Source organism: Equus przewalskii, chromosome 6 (genome assembly GCF_037783145.1).
Source record: "Equus przewalskii isolate Varuska chromosome 6, EquPr2, whole genome shotgun sequence".
NCBI lineage: Eukaryota > Metazoa > Chordata > Mammalia > Perissodactyla > Equidae > Equus > Equus przewalskii.
Genome location: NC_091836.1, coordinates 93,248,989 through 93,274,169, shown reverse-complemented (window position 1 = coordinate 93,274,169; position 25,181 = coordinate 93,248,989). Strand labels below are relative to the sequence as shown.

The 25,181-nt window shown below is 36.1% G+C and overlaps 1 protein-coding gene and 1 long non-coding RNA gene across 10 annotated transcripts in view; one reads left to right on the top strand and one right to left on the bottom strand.

The window, feature by feature from the left end:
- The window catches only part of ANO3 (anoctamin 3), a 452,178-nt gene that overhangs the window by 173,464 nt on the left and 253,533 nt on the right, over positions 1-25,181 (bottom strand). For all 9 annotated transcript variants that reach the window (XR_011541296.1, XM_070624550.1, XM_070624551.1 and 6 more), the window contains 3 exons: positions 18,167-18,361; positions 17,059-17,130; positions 3,618-3,736 (listed from right to left, as the gene is read on the bottom strand). Coding sequence is in view for 8 of the 9 variants with exons in the window: in XM_070624550.1 (XP_070480651.1) it covers positions 3,618-3,736; positions 17,059-17,130; positions 18,167-18,361 (386 nt within the window). In the remaining variant the exon portion in view is untranslated. The remainder of the gene's footprint in view (positions 1-3,617; positions 3,737-17,058; positions 17,131-18,166; positions 18,362-25,181) is intronic.
- The window catches only part of LOC139084021 (uncharacterized), a 135,410-nt gene that overhangs the window by 24,739 nt on the left and 85,490 nt on the right, over positions 1-25,181 (top strand). Inside the window, exons 2-3 of the long non-coding RNA XR_011541304.1 lie at positions 6,363-6,493; positions 9,757-9,924. This is a non-coding gene — a long non-coding RNA (uncharacterized lncRNA). The remainder of the gene's footprint in view (positions 1-6,362; positions 6,494-9,756; positions 9,925-25,181) is intronic.

Genomic DNA, 25,181 nt, shown 5'->3' with positions numbered 1-25,181 from the left:
CTTATTCCATATTTAGTGTCATCTCTAATTTCTAGAGCCTCTGAGCTTTCTCCATTTATATGCATGCATCCTGTACTGCATACAGTATCTGCACAGCAAAACCTACCTGTGTTTGTCATCTTTCTCCATCCTAAAGTGCCAAGCTTTAGAAATAGTAGCTTCCAAATAAATAAAAAAAGATACACCATTACTTTATCAATATCACTTAATCATCTTAGATATCAATATTACAGATGTTTTTACTCTCTAAAACACTAAATAATTTTAGTATAAAGGACACATGCTAAAAAAATTCATGATTTGAAGCAAAATATTCTAAAGATATAATTCGTCTGAAGATTAATTCTAGAACAAACTATAGTGACTTACCCATATATTAGCTTACTAAATTATCATAAGCAGTGGATACATGATCAAAGTAAAAAGTCACCATGCTGAGCCAACATCACTCAGGGACTGTTTGCACAATGGTTGACAAATCAAATGCTTAAACAGATGTAACAGACAATGCCCAGTCAACTAGCCAGATGTATTTCTAGATGTTTGTTCATTTGTTTGTTTTTACAGGTGACAAGCTCAACAGAGTTTCCACATAAATTCAATGCAAGACACCACCTTAGAGGGTTTGGAGTTATTTCCTATGAACCTAGTTTATAGCTGATGGCAAATTTTGTTAGAAAGTTCTATTTTTTTCTGTGATCCAATATTTATCATTACTCATAATGTAGTTTACATTAGGATTTACTTTTCCCTGAGAGTTTGTGCTCCTTTCCTGTTAACTCTTTATAAACCTTCCTGTCAACTTGAAAATGGTCCCTTTCCAATAGAGTAACTTTTGTAAAGAAAATAAAATATCAGTTACATTGCATAATATGTATGGGCAGGTTGCAACCAGTACAATTATCCCAACAAATAATGTGTGAGGCACAGATCTTCAGGCACGTAATTATATACATATATATCAATACATGTTAATTTAAGCCATATGGAAGTTGCTATTTTGTAGGGCATAAATGAATTAATAGCATCAATTACATAAGATACAATTTAAAATATATACACTTTCATACATACACACATATTTACACATATATACTCATATCATTTAATGGTGGGGTAGAATAAGAGGAAGATCAACAAATTTATAAATTGAAGGGTATCCAGAAACATCCAAAGAGTAGAAATATAGGTCACTGCTTTTTTTTTTCTAATTTTTTTCTGTGAGGAAGACTGGCCCTGAGCTAACATCTGTTGCCAATCTTCCTCTTTTTGCTTGAGGAAGATTGTCACTGAACTAACATCTATAACAATCTTCCTCTATTTTTTTTTTTTAAGTGGGATGCTGCCACAGCATAGCTTGATGAGCATTGCTATGTCTACACCCAGGATCCAAACCTGCGAACCCCAGGCTGCCAAAGAGGAGCATGAGAACCTAGCCACCACGCCAACAGGCTAGCCCCTATAGGTCATTGCTTTTTGAGGTTTCCTGTGACAAATGTGCACAAAGAACACATTCTGAGCAGATTATTTTGCCCTTCATTTGTAAATAAGCTTTGCAAGCAACTAGCTAATGGACTTTAAACACCTTTTTCTTTTTGTAATGGAACCATTTGTTCAAATGTAATTTGTGCTGTGCTTTGAACTATGAAAAGGATAAAAGTGGGCATATTTTGATAAAAGTTAGAAGAGCAACTCCAAAATGTTCAGGTGATCCATGACAATTTTTTGTGTATGTGTGTGAGGAAGATTGGCCCTGAGCTAACAGCTGTTGCCAGTCTTCCTCTTTTTTCTTTTCTTTTTTTCTTTGCTTGAGGAAGATTAGCCCCAAGCTAACATCCATGCCAATCTTCCAGTATTTTGTATGTGGGTCGCTGCCACAGCATGGTTGGCGAGTGGTGTAGGTCTGTGCCAGGGAAAACCCTTGAACCCCAGGCCGCTGAAGCAGAGCACACTAAACTTAACCACTATGCCACGGGGCCGACCTTGCATGACAATTTTTTACAGTTTGAGTAGAAGAGTATGTAATCAGGCAGATTCAATAAGACATTAGACTAGGATATTTTAGATTGAACAACTGTGGTCTGTTACCATCACCACACATCATTCTCCTATTTTAATGCCAAAAACAAAATATGCATGCAGGTTTAACTATTTCTTCTTAACTTTATATTCTAAAATTCAAGTCTACTCAAAGTGATATTTGGGAAATGGCCACTATGGAGCATAAATGAAATGGTGGGTGTCATTGGTGGCATCTGGTAAATTCTAAAGAAGCAGGTAACATGGATTGCATTTAATCTCAGTTTATTTTCTAATAATGTGAAGCATACTGTGTTTGTCTTCCCATTGGTGCTATCAGCATCTTAAGGCAACATCTGTTGTTTTCTCAATTTTTCTTATAACTCCTCTCAGGTAACTTGGAACAATGCTGTACAGACATAGCAGAGACATTCTAAACATCCATTGTGTTGATCAGACAGACACAGTGAGGCAGATGAAGTAAACGTGGGAGATTAACTCCTGATTGGTGAAGATAATCTAAGAATTATTAGCATAAAATAGTGACCCCATTTAGCAAAACAAAACCAAAGAGGAATAAAGAAATTTCACACAAGTATTTATCCCTGCACCCATTTGGTCTCACTTGTGATAGTAATATCTAAATTGTGCCGCATTTCTTCACTAAGGCTTTCATGGTGACTAACGAAGGGTTTTGCAAAATTAATCCAAGTTGAACCAAACCAAACATCACAGAGAAATATATATTCAAGGATGAGATTATCAGACATGCAGTGACAATGAAAGCTAAGTCATTCCTTGTGTTAAACTGCAAATTTCTTTTACAAGCCATTTCCACTTAATCCGTAAGAAACAATGAAAAAAGAAGGAGCTTGCGTTGAGCCAGGATTTGTCTCGGAAAGCATCAAAAGGGTGGCTTTTGGTTGGATTACCAGACTCAGATGCTCTGAAGAGTCCACAAAATCGCTCTGTCTGAGGGATGGTGAGATTCTGGAGCCAGGGGCTTGTAAACTGAACTCCATCCCAGTTATTAATTTGTTGATGAACTATAAGTTTCAGTGAGGTATTCTCAACCTCTAAGTTGTTACAAAACCTGCCATAGACTCAGCTTTTACTGTGCTCTAGATGCTTCCATATGGTTATCTCACGTAGTCATCAAAGAATTTTGTCAGCAGACAACGTGAGTCTAATTTTACAGATGAGGAAAACAAGACTCAGCAAGTTTAATGAACCTGCTGAAGTCATCATAACTAGTCAGCAGCAGAACTAGAATTCAAATCCTGGTCCATTTGATACTAAACTCCATGTTCTCATTAAACCATGCTGCCCTTCAAAAAATATGAAAAATGAAGAAATAAACACCTAACGAAAATATTACTGAATAATTTTACATTTCAGATTTTTAAAAATTCTGTTTGATAATATAAATGAATATGACGTCTACACGTAACTTTTCATTTTTGAGTCTTTAAAGGTGTCTATTAAACTGTACGCCCTCTTATACTCTCCAGCACAATATAGATTAATATTGAAAAGAACTGAATGGTTTTAGAAGTTACGGTCTTCACATGACTTACTGGCAGTTTAATTTGCATTACCTTAGACAATCTTGTCTTGGATTCAGAACTATCTTTGGGAACAGAGTCTTTAATGAGACGAGATCGGTCATAGTTAGCATGTTCTGATTCATCCATGTAATCTTTATCTTTTCCTAGGGCTAGAAAAGAGAGAGAGAAAATTACATTCATTTTTATTGTTCTTCCTTTTCTCTCTCTTATTTTTTTAAAAAGAAGTAAGCCTAGGGGCTGGCCCTGTGACCAAGTAGTTAAGTTCGCACGCTCCACTGCAGGCGGCCCAGTGTTTCGTTGGTTCGAATCCTGGGCGCAGACATGGCACTGCTCATCAAACCACGCTGAGGCGGCGTCCCACATGCCACAACTAGAAGGACCCACAACGAAGAATATACAACTATGTACCGGGGGGCTTTGGGGAGAAAAAGGAAAAAAATAAGATCTTTAAAAAAAAAAACAAGAAGCCTCTATTTCTTTGTTTCACAAATAAAGCTGGCTGAGTTGGTTGTTTTTTGGTGATTACTAAAAACGACCATTCTCTTTCTTTAAATGTACTGTTCTCTCTTTGTTTCACATTTTCCCAAGGTTTGCCCAAATATAATTTTTCAAATGACCCATCCATCCTACAAATAAGCAAAAAATGCAATAACATGAAAGCTTGCCTATTACTGGATTAATGCCAACACTACAGTAACTTTCATAACAAATAAATGCATCTCTGCTATTTAACATACTTAAACTTTTTGAAAATAAAATTAGAATCATGCAAACTCTATTGGACATAAGATCTCTTTTGAAACTTGAAAATAGAGATATTTCTAAGAATTAAATAGATTCCTAAGCATTTATTTGCTTAATTAAAAACTATCGATTTTGAGGGGCCGGCTCCGTGGCCGAGTGGTTAAGTTCGCGTGTTCGGCTGCGGCGGCCCAGGGTTCAGATCCTGGGCGTGGACATGGCACCACTCGTCAGGCCACGTTGAGGTGGCATCCCACATCCCACAACTAGAAGGACCTGCAACTAAGATATACAACGATGTACTGGGGGGGGGGGGGGGGGAGGCGCTTTTGGGAAATAAAGCAGAAAAAAAAGATTGGCAACAGTTGTTAGCCCAGGTGCCAATTCTTAAAAAAAAAAAAAAAAACTGTTGATTTTAGAATTTGTTTTATTAAAAGTTGAAAAATTTTATATATGTGAATTTAACTGAAGGATGTAAGAAGTCTGAGAAACCATAGAAGAAATGCTAACAAACATTACAGGAAAGATTAAACGTATATTAGGAGGTTGAAATGAAACTATAACTTCAAAAAAGGAAAAGAGAACATTGCAAAATGATAATTACCATTGGAATGACAAAAAAAAAGGTAAGACACTGTAATATAAATCACATACAAGGATGTACATGAATAATGAACAAGCCATAATCAAGGTAAAAGAGTATAAAATAGGAAATATCTATAGTGGTTGTAAGTATGACCAAGAACTTCTGACATCCTTCACAAAATTGTATTCCATGTGATATAAATGTCTCTTCAAATCCAAAAGCAGACAGATTCCTATATATTTAGCCTTTCAAATAAATGAAAATTTTTTGGAGAGATGTAATTTATTCAATCTAGTAATACCTTTCAAATATGAACTTTGACATGGACAACTATATATAGTGCTTTCAAGAGTTCAGTCATGTGACTTAGTATTGTAACAGAATACAGAACAATTTTGTTTATAAAACACATATTAATTTCTTTTAGTAGTAATGCTTAAAATCTGCCATAACGTAATGCCATGCACAGTTAGTAGTATCACGTTCTTAGCAGTGGTATGAACTAAGATTGGACAGGTCAGATTATGTCTTAGGATGCAGTTAATTGCCAATTATATTAAAATGTTCTAAGCATTTAAGGTTATACCTAGACCTCTTAATAACAGCTAACACCTGATTGGTGGTTAACATTTGCTGAGTACATTCTAACAGCCAGAAACTCTGCACGTATTCTTTCCTTCAATCCTTCTAACAGCTCTACAAAGTGGGTATCATTTTTACCCCCATTTATTAATAAATAAACTAAGGCATACAGAAATTAAATAGCATGCCAAAGTCACTAAACCAGTAAGAGGTGCATCCAGAACTGAAACACATCTGGATGTGGTTCCAAAGTAGATATTTGTGAATATACTATAATGTTTCCCCTAGATTTAGGTAAATTACATCTCATTCATCTGTTCAATAATTATTTATTATACATGTATGCTATGCAGATATTCTTTTAAGCCTTGGAGATATAGCAGCAAACAAAACTCTGCCTTCACGGAACAGTCAAATAAGAGACAAACAAGAAAAAAAGTGAAGTAAAGTATTAAGTATGTTTTGTGGTCGGTGCATTGGAGAAAAATATAGAAGAGAGGAAGGATGCAGGTGTCCAAGGTGTGGAGGGGGTGTTATTTTAATTCAGAGAAACCTAGGAACATTTGAGCAAAGACCTGATGAGGTGAAGCAGTAAGTCACACAGGTAAACTGGAGGATAAAGATAAGGACTATCGACAGACAAGTAGTAAATTTTTATGTCGTTTAATATTCTCTGTGACCAAGAATTTAAAATAAAAAATGGTGCTATTTTATGCTAGTATATAAATATTCTTTTGCATCTTTTTTTAAATAAAAAATACCCATTGGTGGCAAGATGCTAGGGAAACTGATATAATCATTTATGTTCTGTAACGATATAAATTAGTAAAACTTATGGAACAAAATGTGTCAATATGTCTTAACAGCACAATGGGAGAGTGATCCTAAAATCAAAATCTAAAGGAAAGCAAATCTACGTCCACAAGAATGTTCTCTGAAGCCTATGGATAATAAAATACAGAAACAATTGCCATCTTATGACCCACCTCTTCCCACTGTAAGTGCCATCAGTGCAGTGTCTGTTTGGTTCACTGCTACATTTCCAGCATTTAGTTCACTGTATAGTGCATCGTAAGCAATTAGTATTTGCTGAATAAATTGGTGAATGAATGGTATACTTATATGTGGGAATATTTTCCATCCATTAAATTGCTAATTTTACAGACTGGCAACATATACACATAGTTCAAATATAATATTCAGTTAAAAAGTTGTTTTTTGACTATTTTGATATATTTTATTTTAAATGTGCTTTCTCTTCTGAATGCAACTTTGTAAAAGTATGTAAACTTAAGGACAAAGAGTGAAAAACTACAGCATGAAACAAATGTGAAAAATTTTATTTATTTTGGCTGTGAAATGGTAGTTTCCCCTCCCCCTCAGACCTTTTCCTGTTATTCTTGCCAGAAGATTATTTGTATCATAAATGGCAGAATTTTAAAAAATTTTTGGAGTTGGTACTAATGCCAATCAATAGCTGAGAGCACCAAGGAAGAGGACCACATTTCATTTTGATTAATGAAGCTAATCCCTCTTCCATCAGTAGGATCCTCTGAAATAGACATGAAACCCACCAACATGTTTTGGTTCTTATCAAGGGCATAAACTCTTACTTGTATGAAATTTAGCCCATGTGGTGACAAGACCTTTCTTTCACATATGCCCAGAGCATCAATTAAATGTCAAATAAAGTGAATAGTTTAAGCAATGATTCTAAATTACAATGCCAAATATATATCACATTTCCTTTTCTTAAGACGTTTTTCTCCCACATTTTAGTATTTCTGAAATTAGGATGGAGTAAATAGTCCATGTATTTATTTAACATGGTAGCAAACCATTTTTCCTAAAAGTGCTTATTAATTTGATGATCCTTCCCGCAATTGATAATGCCTTAAAATCCATAAAGTTCAATAATTAAGAAAAATAGACTTTCAAACAACTAAAACATTGAACAACTTTCTCATACAATAGGTAGGATAATTTTGATTATGACAAATGGAAATCTTACTGCTCTCTAGTAGGTGAATGATAGGAAGACACAACATTTTAAAAAAGAAAAAGTAGACAAATTGGATTTCATAAAAATTCAAAGTTTTGTGCTTTAAAGAACAGCATCAAGGAAGTGAAAAGACAACCTACAGAATGGGAGAAAATGTTTGCAAATCATTAAATCAAATGTGGTTTATCCTTACCATGGAATAACTCAGTAATAAAAGGAATGAACTAATGATTAATGCTAAAACATGGATGAACCCTGGAAACATTATGCTAAGTGAAAAATGCCAGTCAGAAGAGACCAAACATCGTATGAGTCCTTTTATGTGAACTGTCCAGAATAATCTATAGAGAAATAAAGTAAATTCGTAGTTGTCTCTGGCTTGAAGGATTGGGGTGAGAATAACAGGTGACTACTAAGAGGTATGAGGTTTCTTCTGGAGGTGACGCAATGTTCTAAATTGATTGTGGTGAAGGGTGCACATCTCTGTGAACATACTAAAAACTACTGAACTGTGCACTTTAAACAGGTGAATTGTATGGTACAGGAATTACACCTCAACTAAAGCTGTTATATTAAAAAAATTCTCAAAGCTTAAGAAAATCATTTAATATGTTGAAGCAGGGAGCCTGATTTAGTGGAAAGAGAACTAATATTCTCCAAGGATTAAATGGAAAAATTTATGTGACTTGTACACATAAGGTCTTGAAGAAACATATACTCTCTTTGGTCTTTCTTTAAATTCACAATTCTAGTACCTAGGAATCTACAAAACAAATTATGTAATTTGGGGCTACCAAAAAAACCCTATCTTTCATTTTAAAGCTGAAGTGTATAGGAAACAATGTAATTACCTTGAGTATGCCAAGGAACAATTTAACCTTTAATCTACAAATCCCTTTTCCTATCATCAGTAATATGATTTACGATGAAAGCCTTTGTTGAGTCAAGTGAGAATCCAATAAGTCTTCTAAATTTTGTTTGCAAACCAGCATCAGCTCAAGATTTGAGGGAACTGATCAATATGGCAGAGTAGTATGACTACACCATAAACTTGACAGCTATCTCTAGGAGTGTGATTTTAATAGCCAAATTATTCCAGCTCAATCATTCTTATTATAATGCCATTTTATTTCATTATTTTGTTACATTGTATTATAACTCCTGGAGCATTTGGAAATGGATGAGGTCACTCGTGAACAATTCTCAATATGCATGAGTGATCTTATTAGTTGGCCTCCACTTATGTGCAACTGTGCAACCTTCCCATACAGGGCTAATGATGCTGTGTTCCAGGGTTGCCAGAGTAGTCAAGCTTAAGCTTAAAATAATAATAACAATAATGGCCCAAGGTTATTTTCATACTTTATTATTTATACATCACCTCCAACATATATTCTCACTAGTATCTTATAAAAGCTCTTAATCCAATTCTTCTCAAATAATCTCTATTTACATTATAAGAAGGAATCAAACCATAATACTGATACCTCCATTTCGCAAATCAGGAAACCAAGGCACAGATGGTGCGTACCCTTGTAGTTAGTGATATAGTTAGTACCTGAAACTGGATTTCTGACTGCTTGTAAATGCCATGACTTTTAAAAGTATTATTCCACCAAAGTTTCCTGTGAGGAGTAAATCTAACGGTCCACAGATGGTTTACTCAGTGGTTAGAACATGGTGATAATGAAGCTCCAGGCTTATTCTCTGCAGGTCGATTGTTATCTATTTCTCCCTAATGCTATCATTGTTCTGAAGTCCCGTCTAGCCAGTCAGAGTGAGGGTACTGCTGGAGCTGTACTCAGTCAATCCCACAGCTAAGCAAATTCTGCAGATAAGCTGCTTTCCATTGTGTCAGTGTGCCAGCGTTTATTCTATCCACATTCATCCTTCCATACATTTACGCAATCACCACTTATCCACCTATCCTTCACTGAGTAGATAGTATGTGCTAGGCAATATGAATAAGATAGATATAGAAAGCAGTTATTATCATCTAGTGAACTGAGTGTGAATAATCATATCCAAAGTGCTATATTAATACAGAAGAGGAAGCATTTAAATGACTGAGTACTAGGGAGCACTTCACATAAGAGTAACGTTAAAAAGGCATCCTCCTACTTCTTAAGAAGAGTGATGACTATTAGATCTTTAAATGCTCTACAAAACGGTTTGTCAATACAGCTTAAATGAAAAAGAATAAGGTAATCAGATTACGTTCTCAGTGAGAAGACTAACAAAGTATTCATTCCTAACAGGTGAGAAAAACCACAGTGATGAATGACATCAGGGAGAGCACAGTGTTGGGCGAATTCTACAGCAGACTCTTGAAAGAGGTATGTGTGTGTCAATATCCTCTCTGTCATTCATTCGTCAGTCCTTTCACTGAAGCTAAAAATATTCTTTGAGCACCTACTATGTGCCAGGTACTGTTCTTGATTCTGGGCTATAGGCTTCAATAAGATTGACAAAGTCTCTGTCCTCTAGAAACAGAAAGAGGGAGAAAAATAAATCATATAATTTCAGGTAATACTTCTAAAGTATTATGAACATATTTATTTCAGTGAAAGGCCCTTTGATAACAGCAAGATTATCATGAGCAAGGAACAAAAGAAGGTTGAATTTGCTGCAGCATCATGAGTGATATGTTCTGGAGGCCGGACCCAGATACCCAATAAGGCCTTGGGAGGCCACAGTAAGGAGTTCACATCTTAAATGTAAAGGGCAGCCTGGAAGGATTTGAGTGGAGAAATGCGGAGATTTAATTTTCCTTTTATTAAGGCTTCCTGTAACTGCTGTGTAGAAGACAGACTCTAAGGAGACAAGAATTGGAGCAGAGAGACCCATTTGAAAGTTATTACACTGGTCCACCATGCGATGGCGGCCAACTGGACCAAGGCATAGCAGCAGATACAGCACTTGCAGCAGCAAGTGGAGAGCAGGGTCAGATTCCGAACACAATTTGAAAATTGAGCCAAGAGGAGTTATTTAATGTGTTTAATAAATAATCAGAAAGATTTATAGTGACTGTGAGGTTGTCACAATTGGAAAAGAATATGTTCTTTCAGTGTAATGCCCTTAATTCTGTAATCCTTAAATAGGTTGGTAACATTGTAGAAATTTCTTTTTTATACCATCTTAATATGAAAATTAGCAGAGATGATCTAATATTACATAATGAAAGCAAAATTACCATTTACTCATTTGACCATAACTGTTTTAAGAAGTAAGACCAATAAACACTCCACTGAGCTACACTACTAAGCTTGTAGAAAGCAAACAAATGCCTCAATGCTCTAATATAAACCACTTCCCGAGGGAGTCGGTTCATCACCTTAGCAAAATGTTGACTTCACAAGATTAGATACACATATATTTTGGTTGGTTGGACTCAAATTATGTTGGTTTTAATGAACGCTGTTGATTTCATTTCAAAGTTACCTGATTTTACTGCAGCATGGGCATGGGGAGACTCAAACATCAGGTACTTGTTAATATAAATTTCTCTGTCCTTGTCATTTTCCAGCATAGGAACAAGAAAAAGGGTGGGTGATGGTAGCAGGGACTCTAGGGTTAATGGACAAGATTATTGCCACACCAAGATTTCAAATTCACTGTTACATGGCTCAGCACTTTCAGGAATGATTGTGTGTATGTGTATCTGTGTAGCTGGGGGCACTGAGCGGAATGGTGCCCTGGCTTTGTGAGCTGCTGTATGAAAAGTAGAATTAAAGGCTCAGAGATGACAATAAAAAGAATGAAAGAAGAACACCTAACAAAATTCTAAACCTCCCAATCTGATTGGCTTTTTGTAATCAGTCATCTCCTAAATATATTTTATTATGCAAGGTTACCCGCCATCTTTCTGTGCTCCCAGTCTGACACATATTAACGTGTTGCATAGCTAGTGTTCTATGGACATCATTAACCTCTTTCTACCTTAAAGGCCTCTGTCCTCACTGTGGTGATTAAGAGAGGAGGTGAGGGACAAAGACTCCCTGGGTTGGAATCTCAGTTCTCTATTGGCTAGCTATCTGGCATCTGGAAATTGATTTTATCTCTTGGCAAATCAGGTTCCTCATCTGTGAAGAGAAGTTGATAACTGTAGCTAACTCAAAAGATTGTTATGAGAATTAAGTGAGATAATGCAGGTAGAGAGTTGTGCAATAAGAGTTCAGTAAATTATAGTTATTCCACTCTGCCATAAGAATCACATTTTGGTGATAATAGGAAGAAGACATCTCTGAACCCAGCAGAATTTTGTGTGAAAGATAACATTATTAAGAGATTGCAGAAAGCAATGAACGAATATTTTTTGAATCTCTACAACAATGTGCTAGGAGCTGTGATGGAGCTGTGCCTCTTCATTTGATACAACATCTGGCAAAGCATGCATCATTAATTCCAATTTACAAATGAGATCACTGAGGTCAGAGAGGTCAACAATATGGCACAGTCGCACAGCTAGTGGATAGAAGAATGGAGATTTCACCAATGTCTACCTGAGAAAAGAGCAATTTACCCATAATATACTACAAATTCTGTTAGGCAACCTTAGTGGAAATTCCCAGCTCTGAATTACTAGATCCATGAATATTCCGTCCTCCATGGCTCTCATTTTGAACAATGAGAAGTATCAATCCTCAGTGAAACACTGGCCTCATACAGTTAACTCTGCTACAGCATTAATATTCTCATTGTTCAATATAGAAGTTCATTCTAAACAGTTCAAAGCAGTTCATTGTAAAAAATAAAATCTATTAATTAGATGCATCAGTCAGGTTCAAAATATTGTATCAGAGCCTATTGGTACTTGGAAACTCCCATGCAATAACGAACCCAATGCTAGAAACTGGTAGCTGCACTATAAAAGCAAAATTAGAGAATGTAACTTCATTGAATTTAAAAGAGATATTGTATTGTTAAAATACTTAGCATAAGTAAAATACTTAAGCATAAGTATAATAAAATATATGCTTTATTTAATAACACTCTTGGTATATTTAAGGTCATTTTGCTTGACTTCTCAAAGACAGCAAAAACATACACATCGTAGATATGCAGCTAACTCTAAAAGAGTATTTCTCAGCCAGGTGTTACATCCAGATGGACTCCTGGAATGTTTGGTGATAATACAGTCAGCTAGTCTCACTCTCACCTTCATTATAAAGGTGAACACCTCATGTGTTCATGTTTTAACTCCTTCAGAAGCTGTGATGTTTCTTTAAATTGAAAGAATGATAGAATGATGCTGGGGGATGCTAAAACATTGAGTATGAGTTAGAATGCTTGGAGAGATATAAATACAAGTATGTCAAATGATTGAGACACACTAGAATGAGGAAGAAAGAAATGTGGAGTTATGGCATTCAATTTCACTCAGCATTTAGAGAAAATATTAGTATTTGTGATGGAAGGCTGGCAAAAATAAGATGCATGGAATTGAATAGAAAGGTTTTCACGTCTAGAGTTACTGTTAGGCTATTAACTAGCAGCAATTTCAGAGAATTTTTAGTGAAATGTGCTGTGCAACTGTGCCACCTGTATGGATATTTTGGACAAGATTTTCATTCTGGGTTTTTTTTCTTATTAGAAAATAACTTACAAGAGTAACTTGTTTCAGAATTAATTACTGTGGGAAAGACCTTTGTACTCTGATTCAGTGTATTTGTTCTGATGAAGTGTTCTTTTTGGTTTTTTATATGAAATGAGCCTGCTGGTGGCTGTCTTCCTTTAATTAGGAAACAGTAATCTAGCACTGCTTCAATGCCATCCACACAAAAAGGGGCTTTATCAAAAATATAACTAATTTACAGCCATTCAGAGTGCTATTTTAATAACACAGCTCATTGCTTAAAAAGTTATGAAAAAGTACCTTAATCATGTCCTCAGAAAGGAAGCAAGATATAAGTTTTAGCCTAGAAATTCTTAATTCTGGCTACATTTAATATTTGCTTGGGTAAAAGTTAAAAGTATGCATCACTGATGTCACTTTTTGGACCAATTAAAATTGATTCTCTGGATTTGGGACCGAAGGAATTTTAAAAGCTCTCCAGTGACTTGAATGTATGGCCAGAGTTGAGAAGCCCTGACGCAGGCAATGCGGCCAGGCCACCAAACTGTTCACTACTGAAAACTCAGGGCTTAACTTCTGCAGGTTATAAATAAATTCACTCTGAAGTTGTAAAATAGTGTCGGGGCAGATAGTACCACTTTTTGATAAATTCTGGCTTTATTCTATTTCTATTCAATTTATGAGAAGGAAAAGACCCAGTTCAGTGGCATTGCTCATAGGAAAGTCCAGCAAGCTATGGACATGAATGTAAGCCTTGATCAACTGAGCAAATCTTATGTGATAACAGCAAAAGGATAGAGAGGAGGTTGAGGAAACTTGTCTCTGTTAGAGGAAAAGTAAGATTATATTGCCTGGGAATGGGGGATCAGGATAGAATCTTTCTGTATCACTATTATTCCAAATACTGGATGACTATCAACTAGTTCAAATTTCAGATTTGAAAACTATCAATAGAACTCTGGGCTATTTTGACTGAAATATGAGCATTTTTCCCTACTTACCAAAAAATTCTGATGTGAATATTTTTCTTTACATAGTCATATTTGTATATGTGGTTTGGAGAAAAAAGAAAGAAAATACAGACATCAAGTAGAAATATAACCACAAATCATCCCAACATGTGGAGATACTCACTATTAGCTAGCACGCTGGTACATATCTTTCTAGTTCTTTTCCAATACATTTTTAACTAAAATGAGAGGTCTACATTTGTATTTAAGCTCTTTTTAACCCACTTATTAACATGTCACTAGACATTCGATAATACAATTTATTAATGGTTATGTGATATTCTAGCATGGAGATGTTCTACAATTCATTTAACCACTCCCATATTACTAGAATATTCAATTTGCTTCCATTTCTAAGTTTGATACTTATAAATAAAAGTGTGAGCAAAAATGTTTTTCATTTCTGTTATTATTTTTATTGGGATAGATTTTTAGATATAAAATTAATATATATAAAATATAAAATTTAGGGACTGTATTGAGTCCCTAAAATAAATGTTGCACAGGTTTCCTCCTTTGCTCCAGACAGTGAAATATCTCGTCAAAGAACCATTTATCATCAACTAGTTGATAGTAAAGAAGCAGAGTTCAAGATAGCTGAAGGAGCTTTCAAGTATGTTTGTAGTCCCTTCCTCTGGAGACTGCATCTTACGATAAAATAACCTTCAGAAAGTAAGAACCTACAACAGTTTTCTGGCAAGCAAAATTCTGATGGAGGAGTGTAAACTGATGGAGTTACTTAACCTAGAATTTGTACAGAGGCAGGAAGAGAGAGTGAATCTCCTTAGCCAAATCCTAGAGATGTCTGGACATGGCAGGTAAACAGAGGCCAGGAGTGAGAATCAGGGGTGAAAACATGAAGAAAACTGAAGGTCTGACCACAGAACATGCAAACACAAACCTTTTCTCTAAAGAAATTCCGGGTGCGAGAGCAGTAATGTGGGAATGGGCACGTTAGAGCACAGTCCTCAGTGTGACACTGGTGGGTCATCGAAGTCACGGCTTCTTAGCCAGCCACTCTAGAGTGAAGTCTTTTTGTTTCTAGGACTTGTTTGTGCACTCAGAGTTCTGAGTCAGTTTTCCTGTTCTTTTATTCTTAAATGTAAATAGATGACCAAAGATCAACAGAAATTTTAGGAAATTCTATAGCCTAAAAGATCATGACTAATTTAAACAGTCAGAAAAACTGATTCCAGAAAAACAGACTCAAATTTAAAGAGTAAAGAAAAACTTAAGACAATCACAAATGTTATTAGACACATCAGAGATGTATTCATGAAATAGGATCCTCTGAGAAGTTACATTCTGAAAACAAAAATGTGTCTTGGAAATTAAATACCCATATATGATTGCACACCCCCCCACACACACACACAAATGAAAAAGACATTTAGAAGAAAAATTCAGGGACTCTTCCAGAAAAGAGGCAGAAATTGAAACCATAAGATGAAAGAAAATGTCTAACTTTTAAATTGGACTTCCAGAAAAAAAAAGGAGGAAATAAAAGTGCATAAATTACAGGAAAATTACACAGAGGTGGAAAGGAGGCATGAGACATACTGAAATATGAAATATGAAATATGCAAATAATCTCTAGGGCGGGATGACTGAACACACTCACACGCACATACACATGCACACGTACATGCACATGCATAATTGTGCACACACATGGATATACTCACACATACAAACATGTAAACTTAATGTGGTATAATTTTATAACACAAAAAGTAAAGTAAGATACTAAAAATGTATAGAGAGAAGAAAAAAATAAATGTCAAAGGAACAAGAATCAGACAGCAATGGGTTTCTAGCATTAACAATGGACCCTAGACGACAGTGAATCAGTCTACAAATTTAGAGGGAAATGATTTTTAATCTAGAATTTTATAACCAAGCAACATCAATGAAATGTGAGAGCAAACGGAAGTCATTTCAAATATACAATAACTTAGAAAGTTTGCATCTAACATAAGCCTTCAGAGGTAGTTGCTTAAGGATATGCTTTGAAACAATGAGAATGGAAACTAAGAAAGAGGAATATATGGGATGTTAGGAACTAGAATTAACCCAGTAACACAATGAGAAGTCAATGAAATCCAAGAATTTCTTATAGAAGAAGACTGAGATGAAGGATATAAAAATAATAATCTAGCACATAATGGGTACATTTAGAAGAAGGCATATTCTTTTCTCACAGGAAGAAAAAGAAATCAGATAATCTAGGAAAATAAAACTAACAAAACTTTGTGATATAAACAAAAAAGTAAGCTTAGTGTAGCATGATTTTGAGTATTTGATGGAGGGTTGGAAAGTGGAATCAATTTGACCTTGACTATAGGGCTATTCAAGAGTGGCAGAGAGGCCCTAACAACTCGAGACCGTAGAAAAAGAAGTGATAGCGGATGCTACATTTGCAGAAAACATTATTTTCATAGCTGTAATAAATTTGCCAAGTGAGGAGTCAGGAGATATTGTTGAAATGTGATAGAGTATGGTATAAAGGCGTAGATGTACTATTTAAAGTTATAGATTTAATCAGCAGAGAGGTTTAAAATTTTAAATGGTAATATAACTATGAAAAATTGAAAGGTTATGCAAATAGGCTAAACCGTTATGTGGCACAACAGGGGGTCAACAGATAATTCTGAAATTTGATAAATCTAGAAATAGGAGTATAAATAGAGAATTGAAAGAAATTTTCAAAAGACTAGCAGCAGAAATTGTTAACTTTTTTTTTGGTTACCAGATTGTTGTTCATTACAATTCTTCTTATATTACTTGAATTTCAAACTGTACATAATACCTTAATCATTTTTTAACCTTAGAATACTATACTCACCCATCAAATGCTAAAGACAAAGCATGAATTTTTTCTTTTTTTCTTAAAAAAATAATATTCTAGATTTGAGGAAGACAGCTTACCTTTGGAGAGGGGGAAAGGAGGAAGGAAGAGCTAGAAATCAACTCACCCAAGCAAAAATCACCGAGGTCAGCAAAAGAACATTTGAGCACAGAGTCTTTTTTATCCTCCTCGGTGTTAACTGAAAAAAAAAGACATTTCATAGTTTTGGGAAATAAAAACATAACAACTGTTAGAAAAATGACCATGGTGACTGATGTCCAAACAATAGTCAAACCTCCAGAATTTTTTTAAGTTAATGAATTGAAATTAGTTATTTAAAATTTCACTCAATAAGGGAAAGATAAGTCTCTATTATATTTTAATACCTTCATCCTCTTGAACAGTTAGTCACTTTCCTTATTGGACATAGGTGTAAGGTGACTATTTATAATCAGTAGTGATTTTGAAATATTATTGAAAAGAGAATCTTGGTATTTTCAAATTCTCCAGAGGAAGAAGCAACGTTAAGGAATCATAAGGGAATGAACGCCTTCTCATAAGACAACAGCCTCTTAGAGAGGGATGGGCAAGTAAAAGCACACCCCATCCACTGAATGACGGGGACCTGATTGTACTTTGACTCCTGACTTGTGAAAAGGAATTGTCTAAAGGCATAATGGTGTGCCTCAGATGGGCAGATGTGTGTAGAAGAGCGCCTGAGGACAGCCACAGAGTCTCTTTAATGTGGCATCAGCCCTTGACTATATTTCAGCCCTTGTGTTATCCAAGGCTTTGAAGCCAACATTTGGTTGTGAACACCTGTCCAACCATATCTTCGTGCAGGTCAATCTTCACATTTTATTGCCAGTATTATTTAAAGTCTTTGGTCTTTCTTTTTAGGAAACTGAGTTTATTATTGCTGACATAGTCTACCTAATCTCTGGCTATAAGTTCTCTCCAGAAATGGTAATGAGTCATATATTCATGTAGCTGGTCTGTCTTCTCCTGCAAACAGCAAGGCTTAGGTCCAGGTTCCCATGGGGTTGGCTATTTTCAAGATAAGAAAGAAATGAAAACACATCTGACAAACAGTGGCCTTTCATCAGTCTGGCACAGTATACTGTTCCTTCTAAAGAGCTTGATAAATACTAGCAAAACGGATGAAGAAAGGAAGGAAGTAGTGGTTTAAAAGCACTCTTTATAAGTTGAACCAGAAAATAGGAAGAGCTGCTCACCTTGCTCTGCTTTGTCAGCAGAGACTGAGGTCACAGAAGTGGGAGCCTGAGATTCACTCTCTGTTGACTGGAAGAGTGAGGTAGATTGGCTCAAGTTCTTGGAGTACGCAAAGCTCTGGGCGAGGCATGGCAGGGATCTCCTGGATGGTTTTAACGATGTTTCTTTCGCTATCTCACTCTTGCTTATATTTATACCTGCACATTCAAAATGGCAAGTTTTAGCAATAAGAAATAATCAGCATAAGTCAACAAATAATTTTAATCCTTGTGATGGCTGTTTCAGAAAAGTACTCCTGAAAAGCACCACCCAGCGGGTAGAACTAATTGAGGTAATTTTGTTGATATTTTATCAGGGAACGTGTTTGAGACTTTTGTCAAATAGTTCTGAGAAATAAAAAGCTCCTCTTCCAGTTTGACATTTCATCATTTTTTAAAGGTTCTGTAAAAAAGAAACATAACTAAGTTCAATTGGAGAGTTATGAGTTATGAGAACAATGATTTGGATCATCTTTGGATAAATCTATCCACATAGGTTTTCCAGCAGCAAAACAAATAAAATCTAACGCATCAACATTGAAATTACTATTACTAAATGGAGCCCTTCTTTGTATATCCTACCCTCCCTTCAACACGGGTATAATGCCTAAGGCACTAACTCCAATAATGCACTAACACCATCCTCCTCTAAGTGCATGCATAATGCACTAACGGTGACCGAGAGGCTGGAAAGCAACAGCATAGTATAGTACAAAAACTGGCCAGCAGGCAGGGGTCAAGAGGGAGCATTCTAGTGCTCAGTGTAACAGCCTCTCTCCTCATGCAGAGAAGGCTGATCTGTTTGAAGTAAGAATACCCCTCAACAAGACTCTGCTTCCATTAATGGAAGTCCCAGCAACTGTGTGTTCCAGCAAAGAATGGCCCCACTCCCCTGTCCTCATCCATCATCATCCCTGGTATGTCAATCTCAGGCCATTCCTCATCCCTGGAGTTCTAATTTCTAAATGTCTCTGGATACTGCTATTTCTGATAGTATCTCCTACCTAGACTTTGTCACTATGTAGCTGGAAACTCATGTCAAAGATCAGAAAACCCATTTAATATCATCCTCAGCTTTCTCTACGGATAATCCACTTCCCTCCACAATGTCACCACACCTGGCACTGCCCCACATTCCCTACCAAGAACACTGCTTTCCTTGCAGCCATCTCCAGGGGGGCCTCTCTTCTTTTTCACAGCCTCACATTTCACATCAACCTGACTTCACATGGAGTAGACATCTCCCTTACTCCTAATTTTTTCTTTCAATTCAGTCTTATTTTTCTCCCAACTTTATCAAGGCATAATTGACAAATATAATTGCATATTTTAAAGTGCACAATGTGATGATTTGATATATATATACATTGTGGAATGATTGCTAAGATCAAGATAATTAATACATCCATCACCTCACATAGTTAACTCTTTTTTTGTGTGTGTGGTGTGAATCCTTAAGATCTACTCTCAGTAACTTTCAAGTTTACAATACCATATTGTTAACTATAGTCATCATACTGTACATTAGATCCTCAGAAGTTCTTCTTCTTGTAACTGAAAGATTGCACCCTTTGACCTACATCTCCCCATTCTTCTTCATCGCTCCCCCCTAAAAACAAAGAAACAAACAAAAAACAGCTTTCAAATTCCTACCAATAGACTACTCCTGTACTCTTCCTTGTTCATTTTCATTTATCACTTCCTGGTTATTTCCCACCATCTGTGAAAAATTTAGCTACTAGGTCACTTCTCTCTTGCTTATTTTCTGACTCACACTTATCACTCTCACCACACTATATATATCACTTACTTAGTTTGAGTATGTCTGTATATCTCACTAGAATGCAAGCTCCATGATGGTGCTGACCTTTGCCCTGTTCTCTTTACTGCATTATCTCCAGTGTCGAAAATAGCGCTTGGCTCATGGTGGACCCTCAACAAACATTCTTTTAGCAAAAGAATATTTGCACGTGAGTCGAGTGACCACCCCTACAACATTGTGTACTCCTTAGCGGAAGGTTTATGTCAGATCTTCTCTGTATGTCCATTGCCGCCTGCCAATGTCTGGCACATAAGGTACTCAGGAAATTTTTGTGGAATGGAGATTTGGCTATGACTCAGCTCTCTCAATAACCTCAGTGCCTTTAGGAAGTCTATAAAACAGACCTTTACAGCCCCATCTGCATAAACAACGAACCAAGTCAACGCTGTGACCTCCAAGGAACTTGGCACTATAAGGCATAGTTTTTCAGAAAAATGGTTATCACATTTCCCCATTTCACCTTACCTTGGTAGAAGATAACTTTCACAAAGCTGCTTGATTCTGAATGACTCCCCAAAATGTTTCTGACTGACACCTGAGTGGAGCAGGTGGATATGTACACTGTGTGTATGATGTGAATACAACCATGAAATCCCCTCACTTCACTGTGGGGTTTGGGGTTCATGCCACACAGGGCAAAGGGACTTCTGAGTGACTTATTACTAAGTGCCTATTACATGTCAGGCTTTGTGGTTGGTGAATTTATTTATTCGTTTTGGGATTGATTTCTTTACACAGTGGTTAAGTGTGCATGTTCCGCTTCGGCAGCCCGGGGTTCGCCGGTTCGAATCCCGGGTGCGGACATGGCACTGCTTGGCAAGCCATGCTGTGGTAGGCGTCCCACATATAAAGTAGAGGAACATGGGCATGGATGTTAGTTCAGGGCCAGTCTTCCTCAGCAAAAAGAGGAGGATTGGCAGATATTAGCTCAGGGCTAGTCTTCCTCAAAAAAAAAAAAAAAAGTTAAAAAAAAGTTACACAAGTAAATGCATAAAAATATTATTATAAAGGTTTTAAATTATAGAAGTAAATAGAATAAAAAGTAAAAACCCATTTTCGTTCTGATTCCCAAATTCTAATTCCTTCCCTAAATGAAACAAATGTTAGTTTACTGATCTTTGTCTATGCATTTCTATATGTAAGTATATACACAAAGTAGTTTTCTTACACAAATGGGATTATACAATACGTCACATTATACATTTGTCCACTTGATACGTCTTGGATACTTTTCCATTTCAGTCCATGTAGATCTATCCCAGCCTTTTTAAATTACTGCATGATATTCCACAGTATGCATAAACCATAATTTATTTGATCACTCCCCTGTCAATGGACATGTAAGTACTTTTTAATATTTTGCTTTAAAAATAATACTGCCATTATTCTTGCATACGCCTTTGCTTGCACATTTTATCATTCTTGCATATGCCATTTTTGTATACATTAAGTATTTCTCTAAGAGGAAATACTTAGATGTACAATTGCTGGTTGGAAGGAAATGAATATTTGCCATTTGGATAAATAACGCCAAACTGTCCTCCCTAAAAGCTTTATCTTTTCACACTTCCAAAAATAATACAATATGGAATCCATTTCCTTATATCTTGGCCAACTCCAGATAGTATCAACTGTTTGAGTACTGAAGAAAATAAAAGCCAACCAAAAACTATCTTATTTCCATGTTACAGATTGAGCATATTTTCATATATTTCCTAGCCAATTATAATTCTTAAGTGACTAAGCTATTTTATAGTTTTTCTGCTATGCTGTTAGGCTTTTTATTATTATTTTATAGGCACTTTGTGTGTGTATCTATATAGTATTTCAGTGAACGTATAATATATGTAATATATGTCTGTGTTTATCTCACTTAATACTCCAACAATATTACAAGGCAGATATTGTTATTTCTTTTTCTTTTTTTTTTTTTTTTTTGGAGGAAGATTAGCCCTCAGCTAACTACTGCCAGTCCCCCTCTTTTTGCTGAGGAAGCCTGGCTCTGAGCTAATATCCGTGCCCATCTTCCTCTAGTTTATACGTGGGACGCCTACCACAGCATGGCTGCCAAGCAGTGCCACGCCCGCACCCGGGATCCGAACCAGCGAACCCCGGGCCGCCAAGAAGCGGAACCTGCGAACTTAACCGCTGCGCCACCGGGCCGGCCCCAAGATATTGTTATTTCTATTAGCTATGGGGAAACTGAGATTTCGAGAGGAGAAGTAACATGACTTAAAGCTCAGAGAAAAGGAAATAGAAAGGAGGTTCATATTCTAAGCGGTTTCTAGCACTAAAACCATCACATAATGGTGCGTCTATAAAATAGTGTGAAACTCCTGAACTCCATTCACCTCAAAATTCACAGACACTGAACCGTCAAGAACATTTAGCAAAGGCCACAGTGGTGGAGGCTAAAACACAGAGGGAGCATGTCTAGAGACACATCTGCTCTCACTGCCCTCCCTATTCACCTGCCCAGATGCTGATTCTCTATAGTAAATTTTTTTTTGGAAGATTGGCCCTGAGCTAACATCCGTTGCCAATCTTCCTCTTTTTTTTTTTTCCTCTCCCCAAGGCCCCAGTGCAGGTTGTATATCTAGTTGTAGGTCATTCTAGTTCTTCCACGTGGGATGCTGCCACAGCATGGCTTGATGAGCAGTGCTAGCTCCGCACCGAGGATCCGAATTGGCAAAACCCTGGGTGGCCAAAGCAAAGCATGCGGACTTAACCACTTGGCAATGGGGCCAGGCTGTATTAAAGTGTTATTTTCTATTATTATCTATATTAAAGTAAATTTTGAATGTAGTGATTGAAAGGTGAAAGAATAATACAAATGCATCAGTACATAAAATATTCAATTAACGAAACTTTGCCTTGCAGTTACTCATCTTAATTTTATTTTTGAGGCAGTGCAGAATCTGGATCATAACAAGTATGGGCAAGGGTGAAGACAGAGGAAAGTTACGTTTCAGTAATTATCATATTTATCATAAGACAAATTTAACTAAATTCCACTCACATGGTTCAGGTCAATAATTTTTAGCTACTTAATTTTATAGTCAGTTCATGAATTAACCCCAAGTTTCTAAGGAGTTCTTCAAATGCATGAACTCAAATAAAGACAAGGAAAGGTATTAGGTGCATTGCCCTTGGAGACAAATGAGAATCTTGAAAAATAAAAAACAGAACAAGTTTTGAAAGCTGTGCTACAGAAATAAGACATAGTTGACCAGATGAAATTCATATAAAGCTAGGAGTGTGGATTTTATCTTTCTGTTTTATAAAAATATATATTTATTTCCACATTAATTCTCATTGTGCAAATAAAATGTGAACTAGAAAGAGGTGCAAGGAAGAACTGTGAATTAACTGGAAGAATAACACCCAGTCTCTCAGCTTTCCGAGTCTCTGTAATTACAAGGAAAGAAAATACTCTTTTGAAGAGGAATTGCCAAACATCCAGAAAGTATACTGAAATCCTTACTGAAACACCACACAATTCCCCTTAGTTAAGGACCAACTAGTGTCTTCTATAGGAATAGCATAGGACAAATCTGTCCCAGTAAGTTTTTATGCCTATGAATCGTTTATAATATGATCTGATACTTTCTTTTATTTAAGCAACACTGATGTAGAATATCAAATGGTCACTCTCTATTTTGGGGCCCTAGTTGAGAACAGCCTTTTACTCTAACAGACCATATGAGTAAAAGAATAAATATTCTTTTTGGTGGTGGGAAAGAAGGAAGGTACAGATGGAAGACAGTGATAGTTGATGGTAAAGATGTTGGACTGAAAGAGAAATGCCCTGAGTCCCTTGACCCCAGAGAAATGGCCTAGATGGGAACACTATAATAATACCATTCTCCTTAATCCACTTATCCCCTAGCATGTAGCTTCAAAAAGCAGCAACTTCTATATTTCCTTTTCTTATAATATTCAAACACGAGTGAAAGTTTCAAACGTTCTTTGGGAGAAAGGTGACTACCGCATTGGTAGATATTATTTTATAACCCAATATGGGGTGTGACTAACTTAATGATAGTCACCAATGCTGTCAGTATTTTCTGTCATTTGATTCATTCCTATATTCACCTAGTCATTCAACAGATATTATTTGGGCCTTTGCTCTCTGTAGGCACTCTGATGACACTGGATACACAGTGGTGAGCAAGGGAGACATATAATTCCCACCCTCATGGGACTTCCATTCTAGAAGAGAGTTAGACGTTGAACAAAGAAATAAATTTGTATAAATATATATGTATGCATAAATTCTTTGAAATAGGTACATATACATAAATTGCCTGAAAATACAGGCACTGTTATATAATGGAGAATAATAAAGGAGACCTCCTTTAAGAGGTGGTCAAGGACATTTTCTCTGAAGAAGTGAGGTACCATGAGGTAGGAAGATTGCAATGTATTTACAGAACTGAAAAAAAAATCTGTGCAGCATAGTAAGTGAGGGAAAGGTGTAAAGGAGCCATTACTGCAGTCCAGGTTTGGGGGGAAATTAGCTACTGCTCTTTGGCAAGATATTTTATTTCTGTATATGTTTGTTTGCCTTTTATTTTCCACAAATTTATGTGTCTTATATCATTTTCTTGAATAACTGCATTTGCCAAAATTCATAAAATACTTTAAAAAAAGCCCACCTCAGATGGGAAATGAAACTAGATATTAAGAAACTTACTTACTCAAGGTGATAAATCTAGCAACTGGCATAACTGAATGTTAAAGTTATAGCTATTGGATTGCAAAACCAGGATCTTTTCAGAATACTCCATGGCTCCTTGTGAACCCTAATCCTGGATGGTTCGTTACCATGGTTTCACTTGGTATATATATCACACAGATTTTAAGCAAAGAGCTTTGAATGTAGAAACCACAGAACTGAATGTAGAAATCACAAAGCTAAAGCAAACCTCAGAACCTATAATTCTATATGCACAATCTTAGTGAACTGTGGGATATATTTTGATGAAAAATGAACATGTGCTGCTTGGTACATATCAATAGGAAATGTCTACCCACAGTCAATCAAAATATATTTCTTGTGCTGATCTATAAAATGATAGATATGAATAATATGTAATCTTCTATGACTTAACAATGTGTGTAACTGAGTTATACAAAATAAGCATCCATTATTAT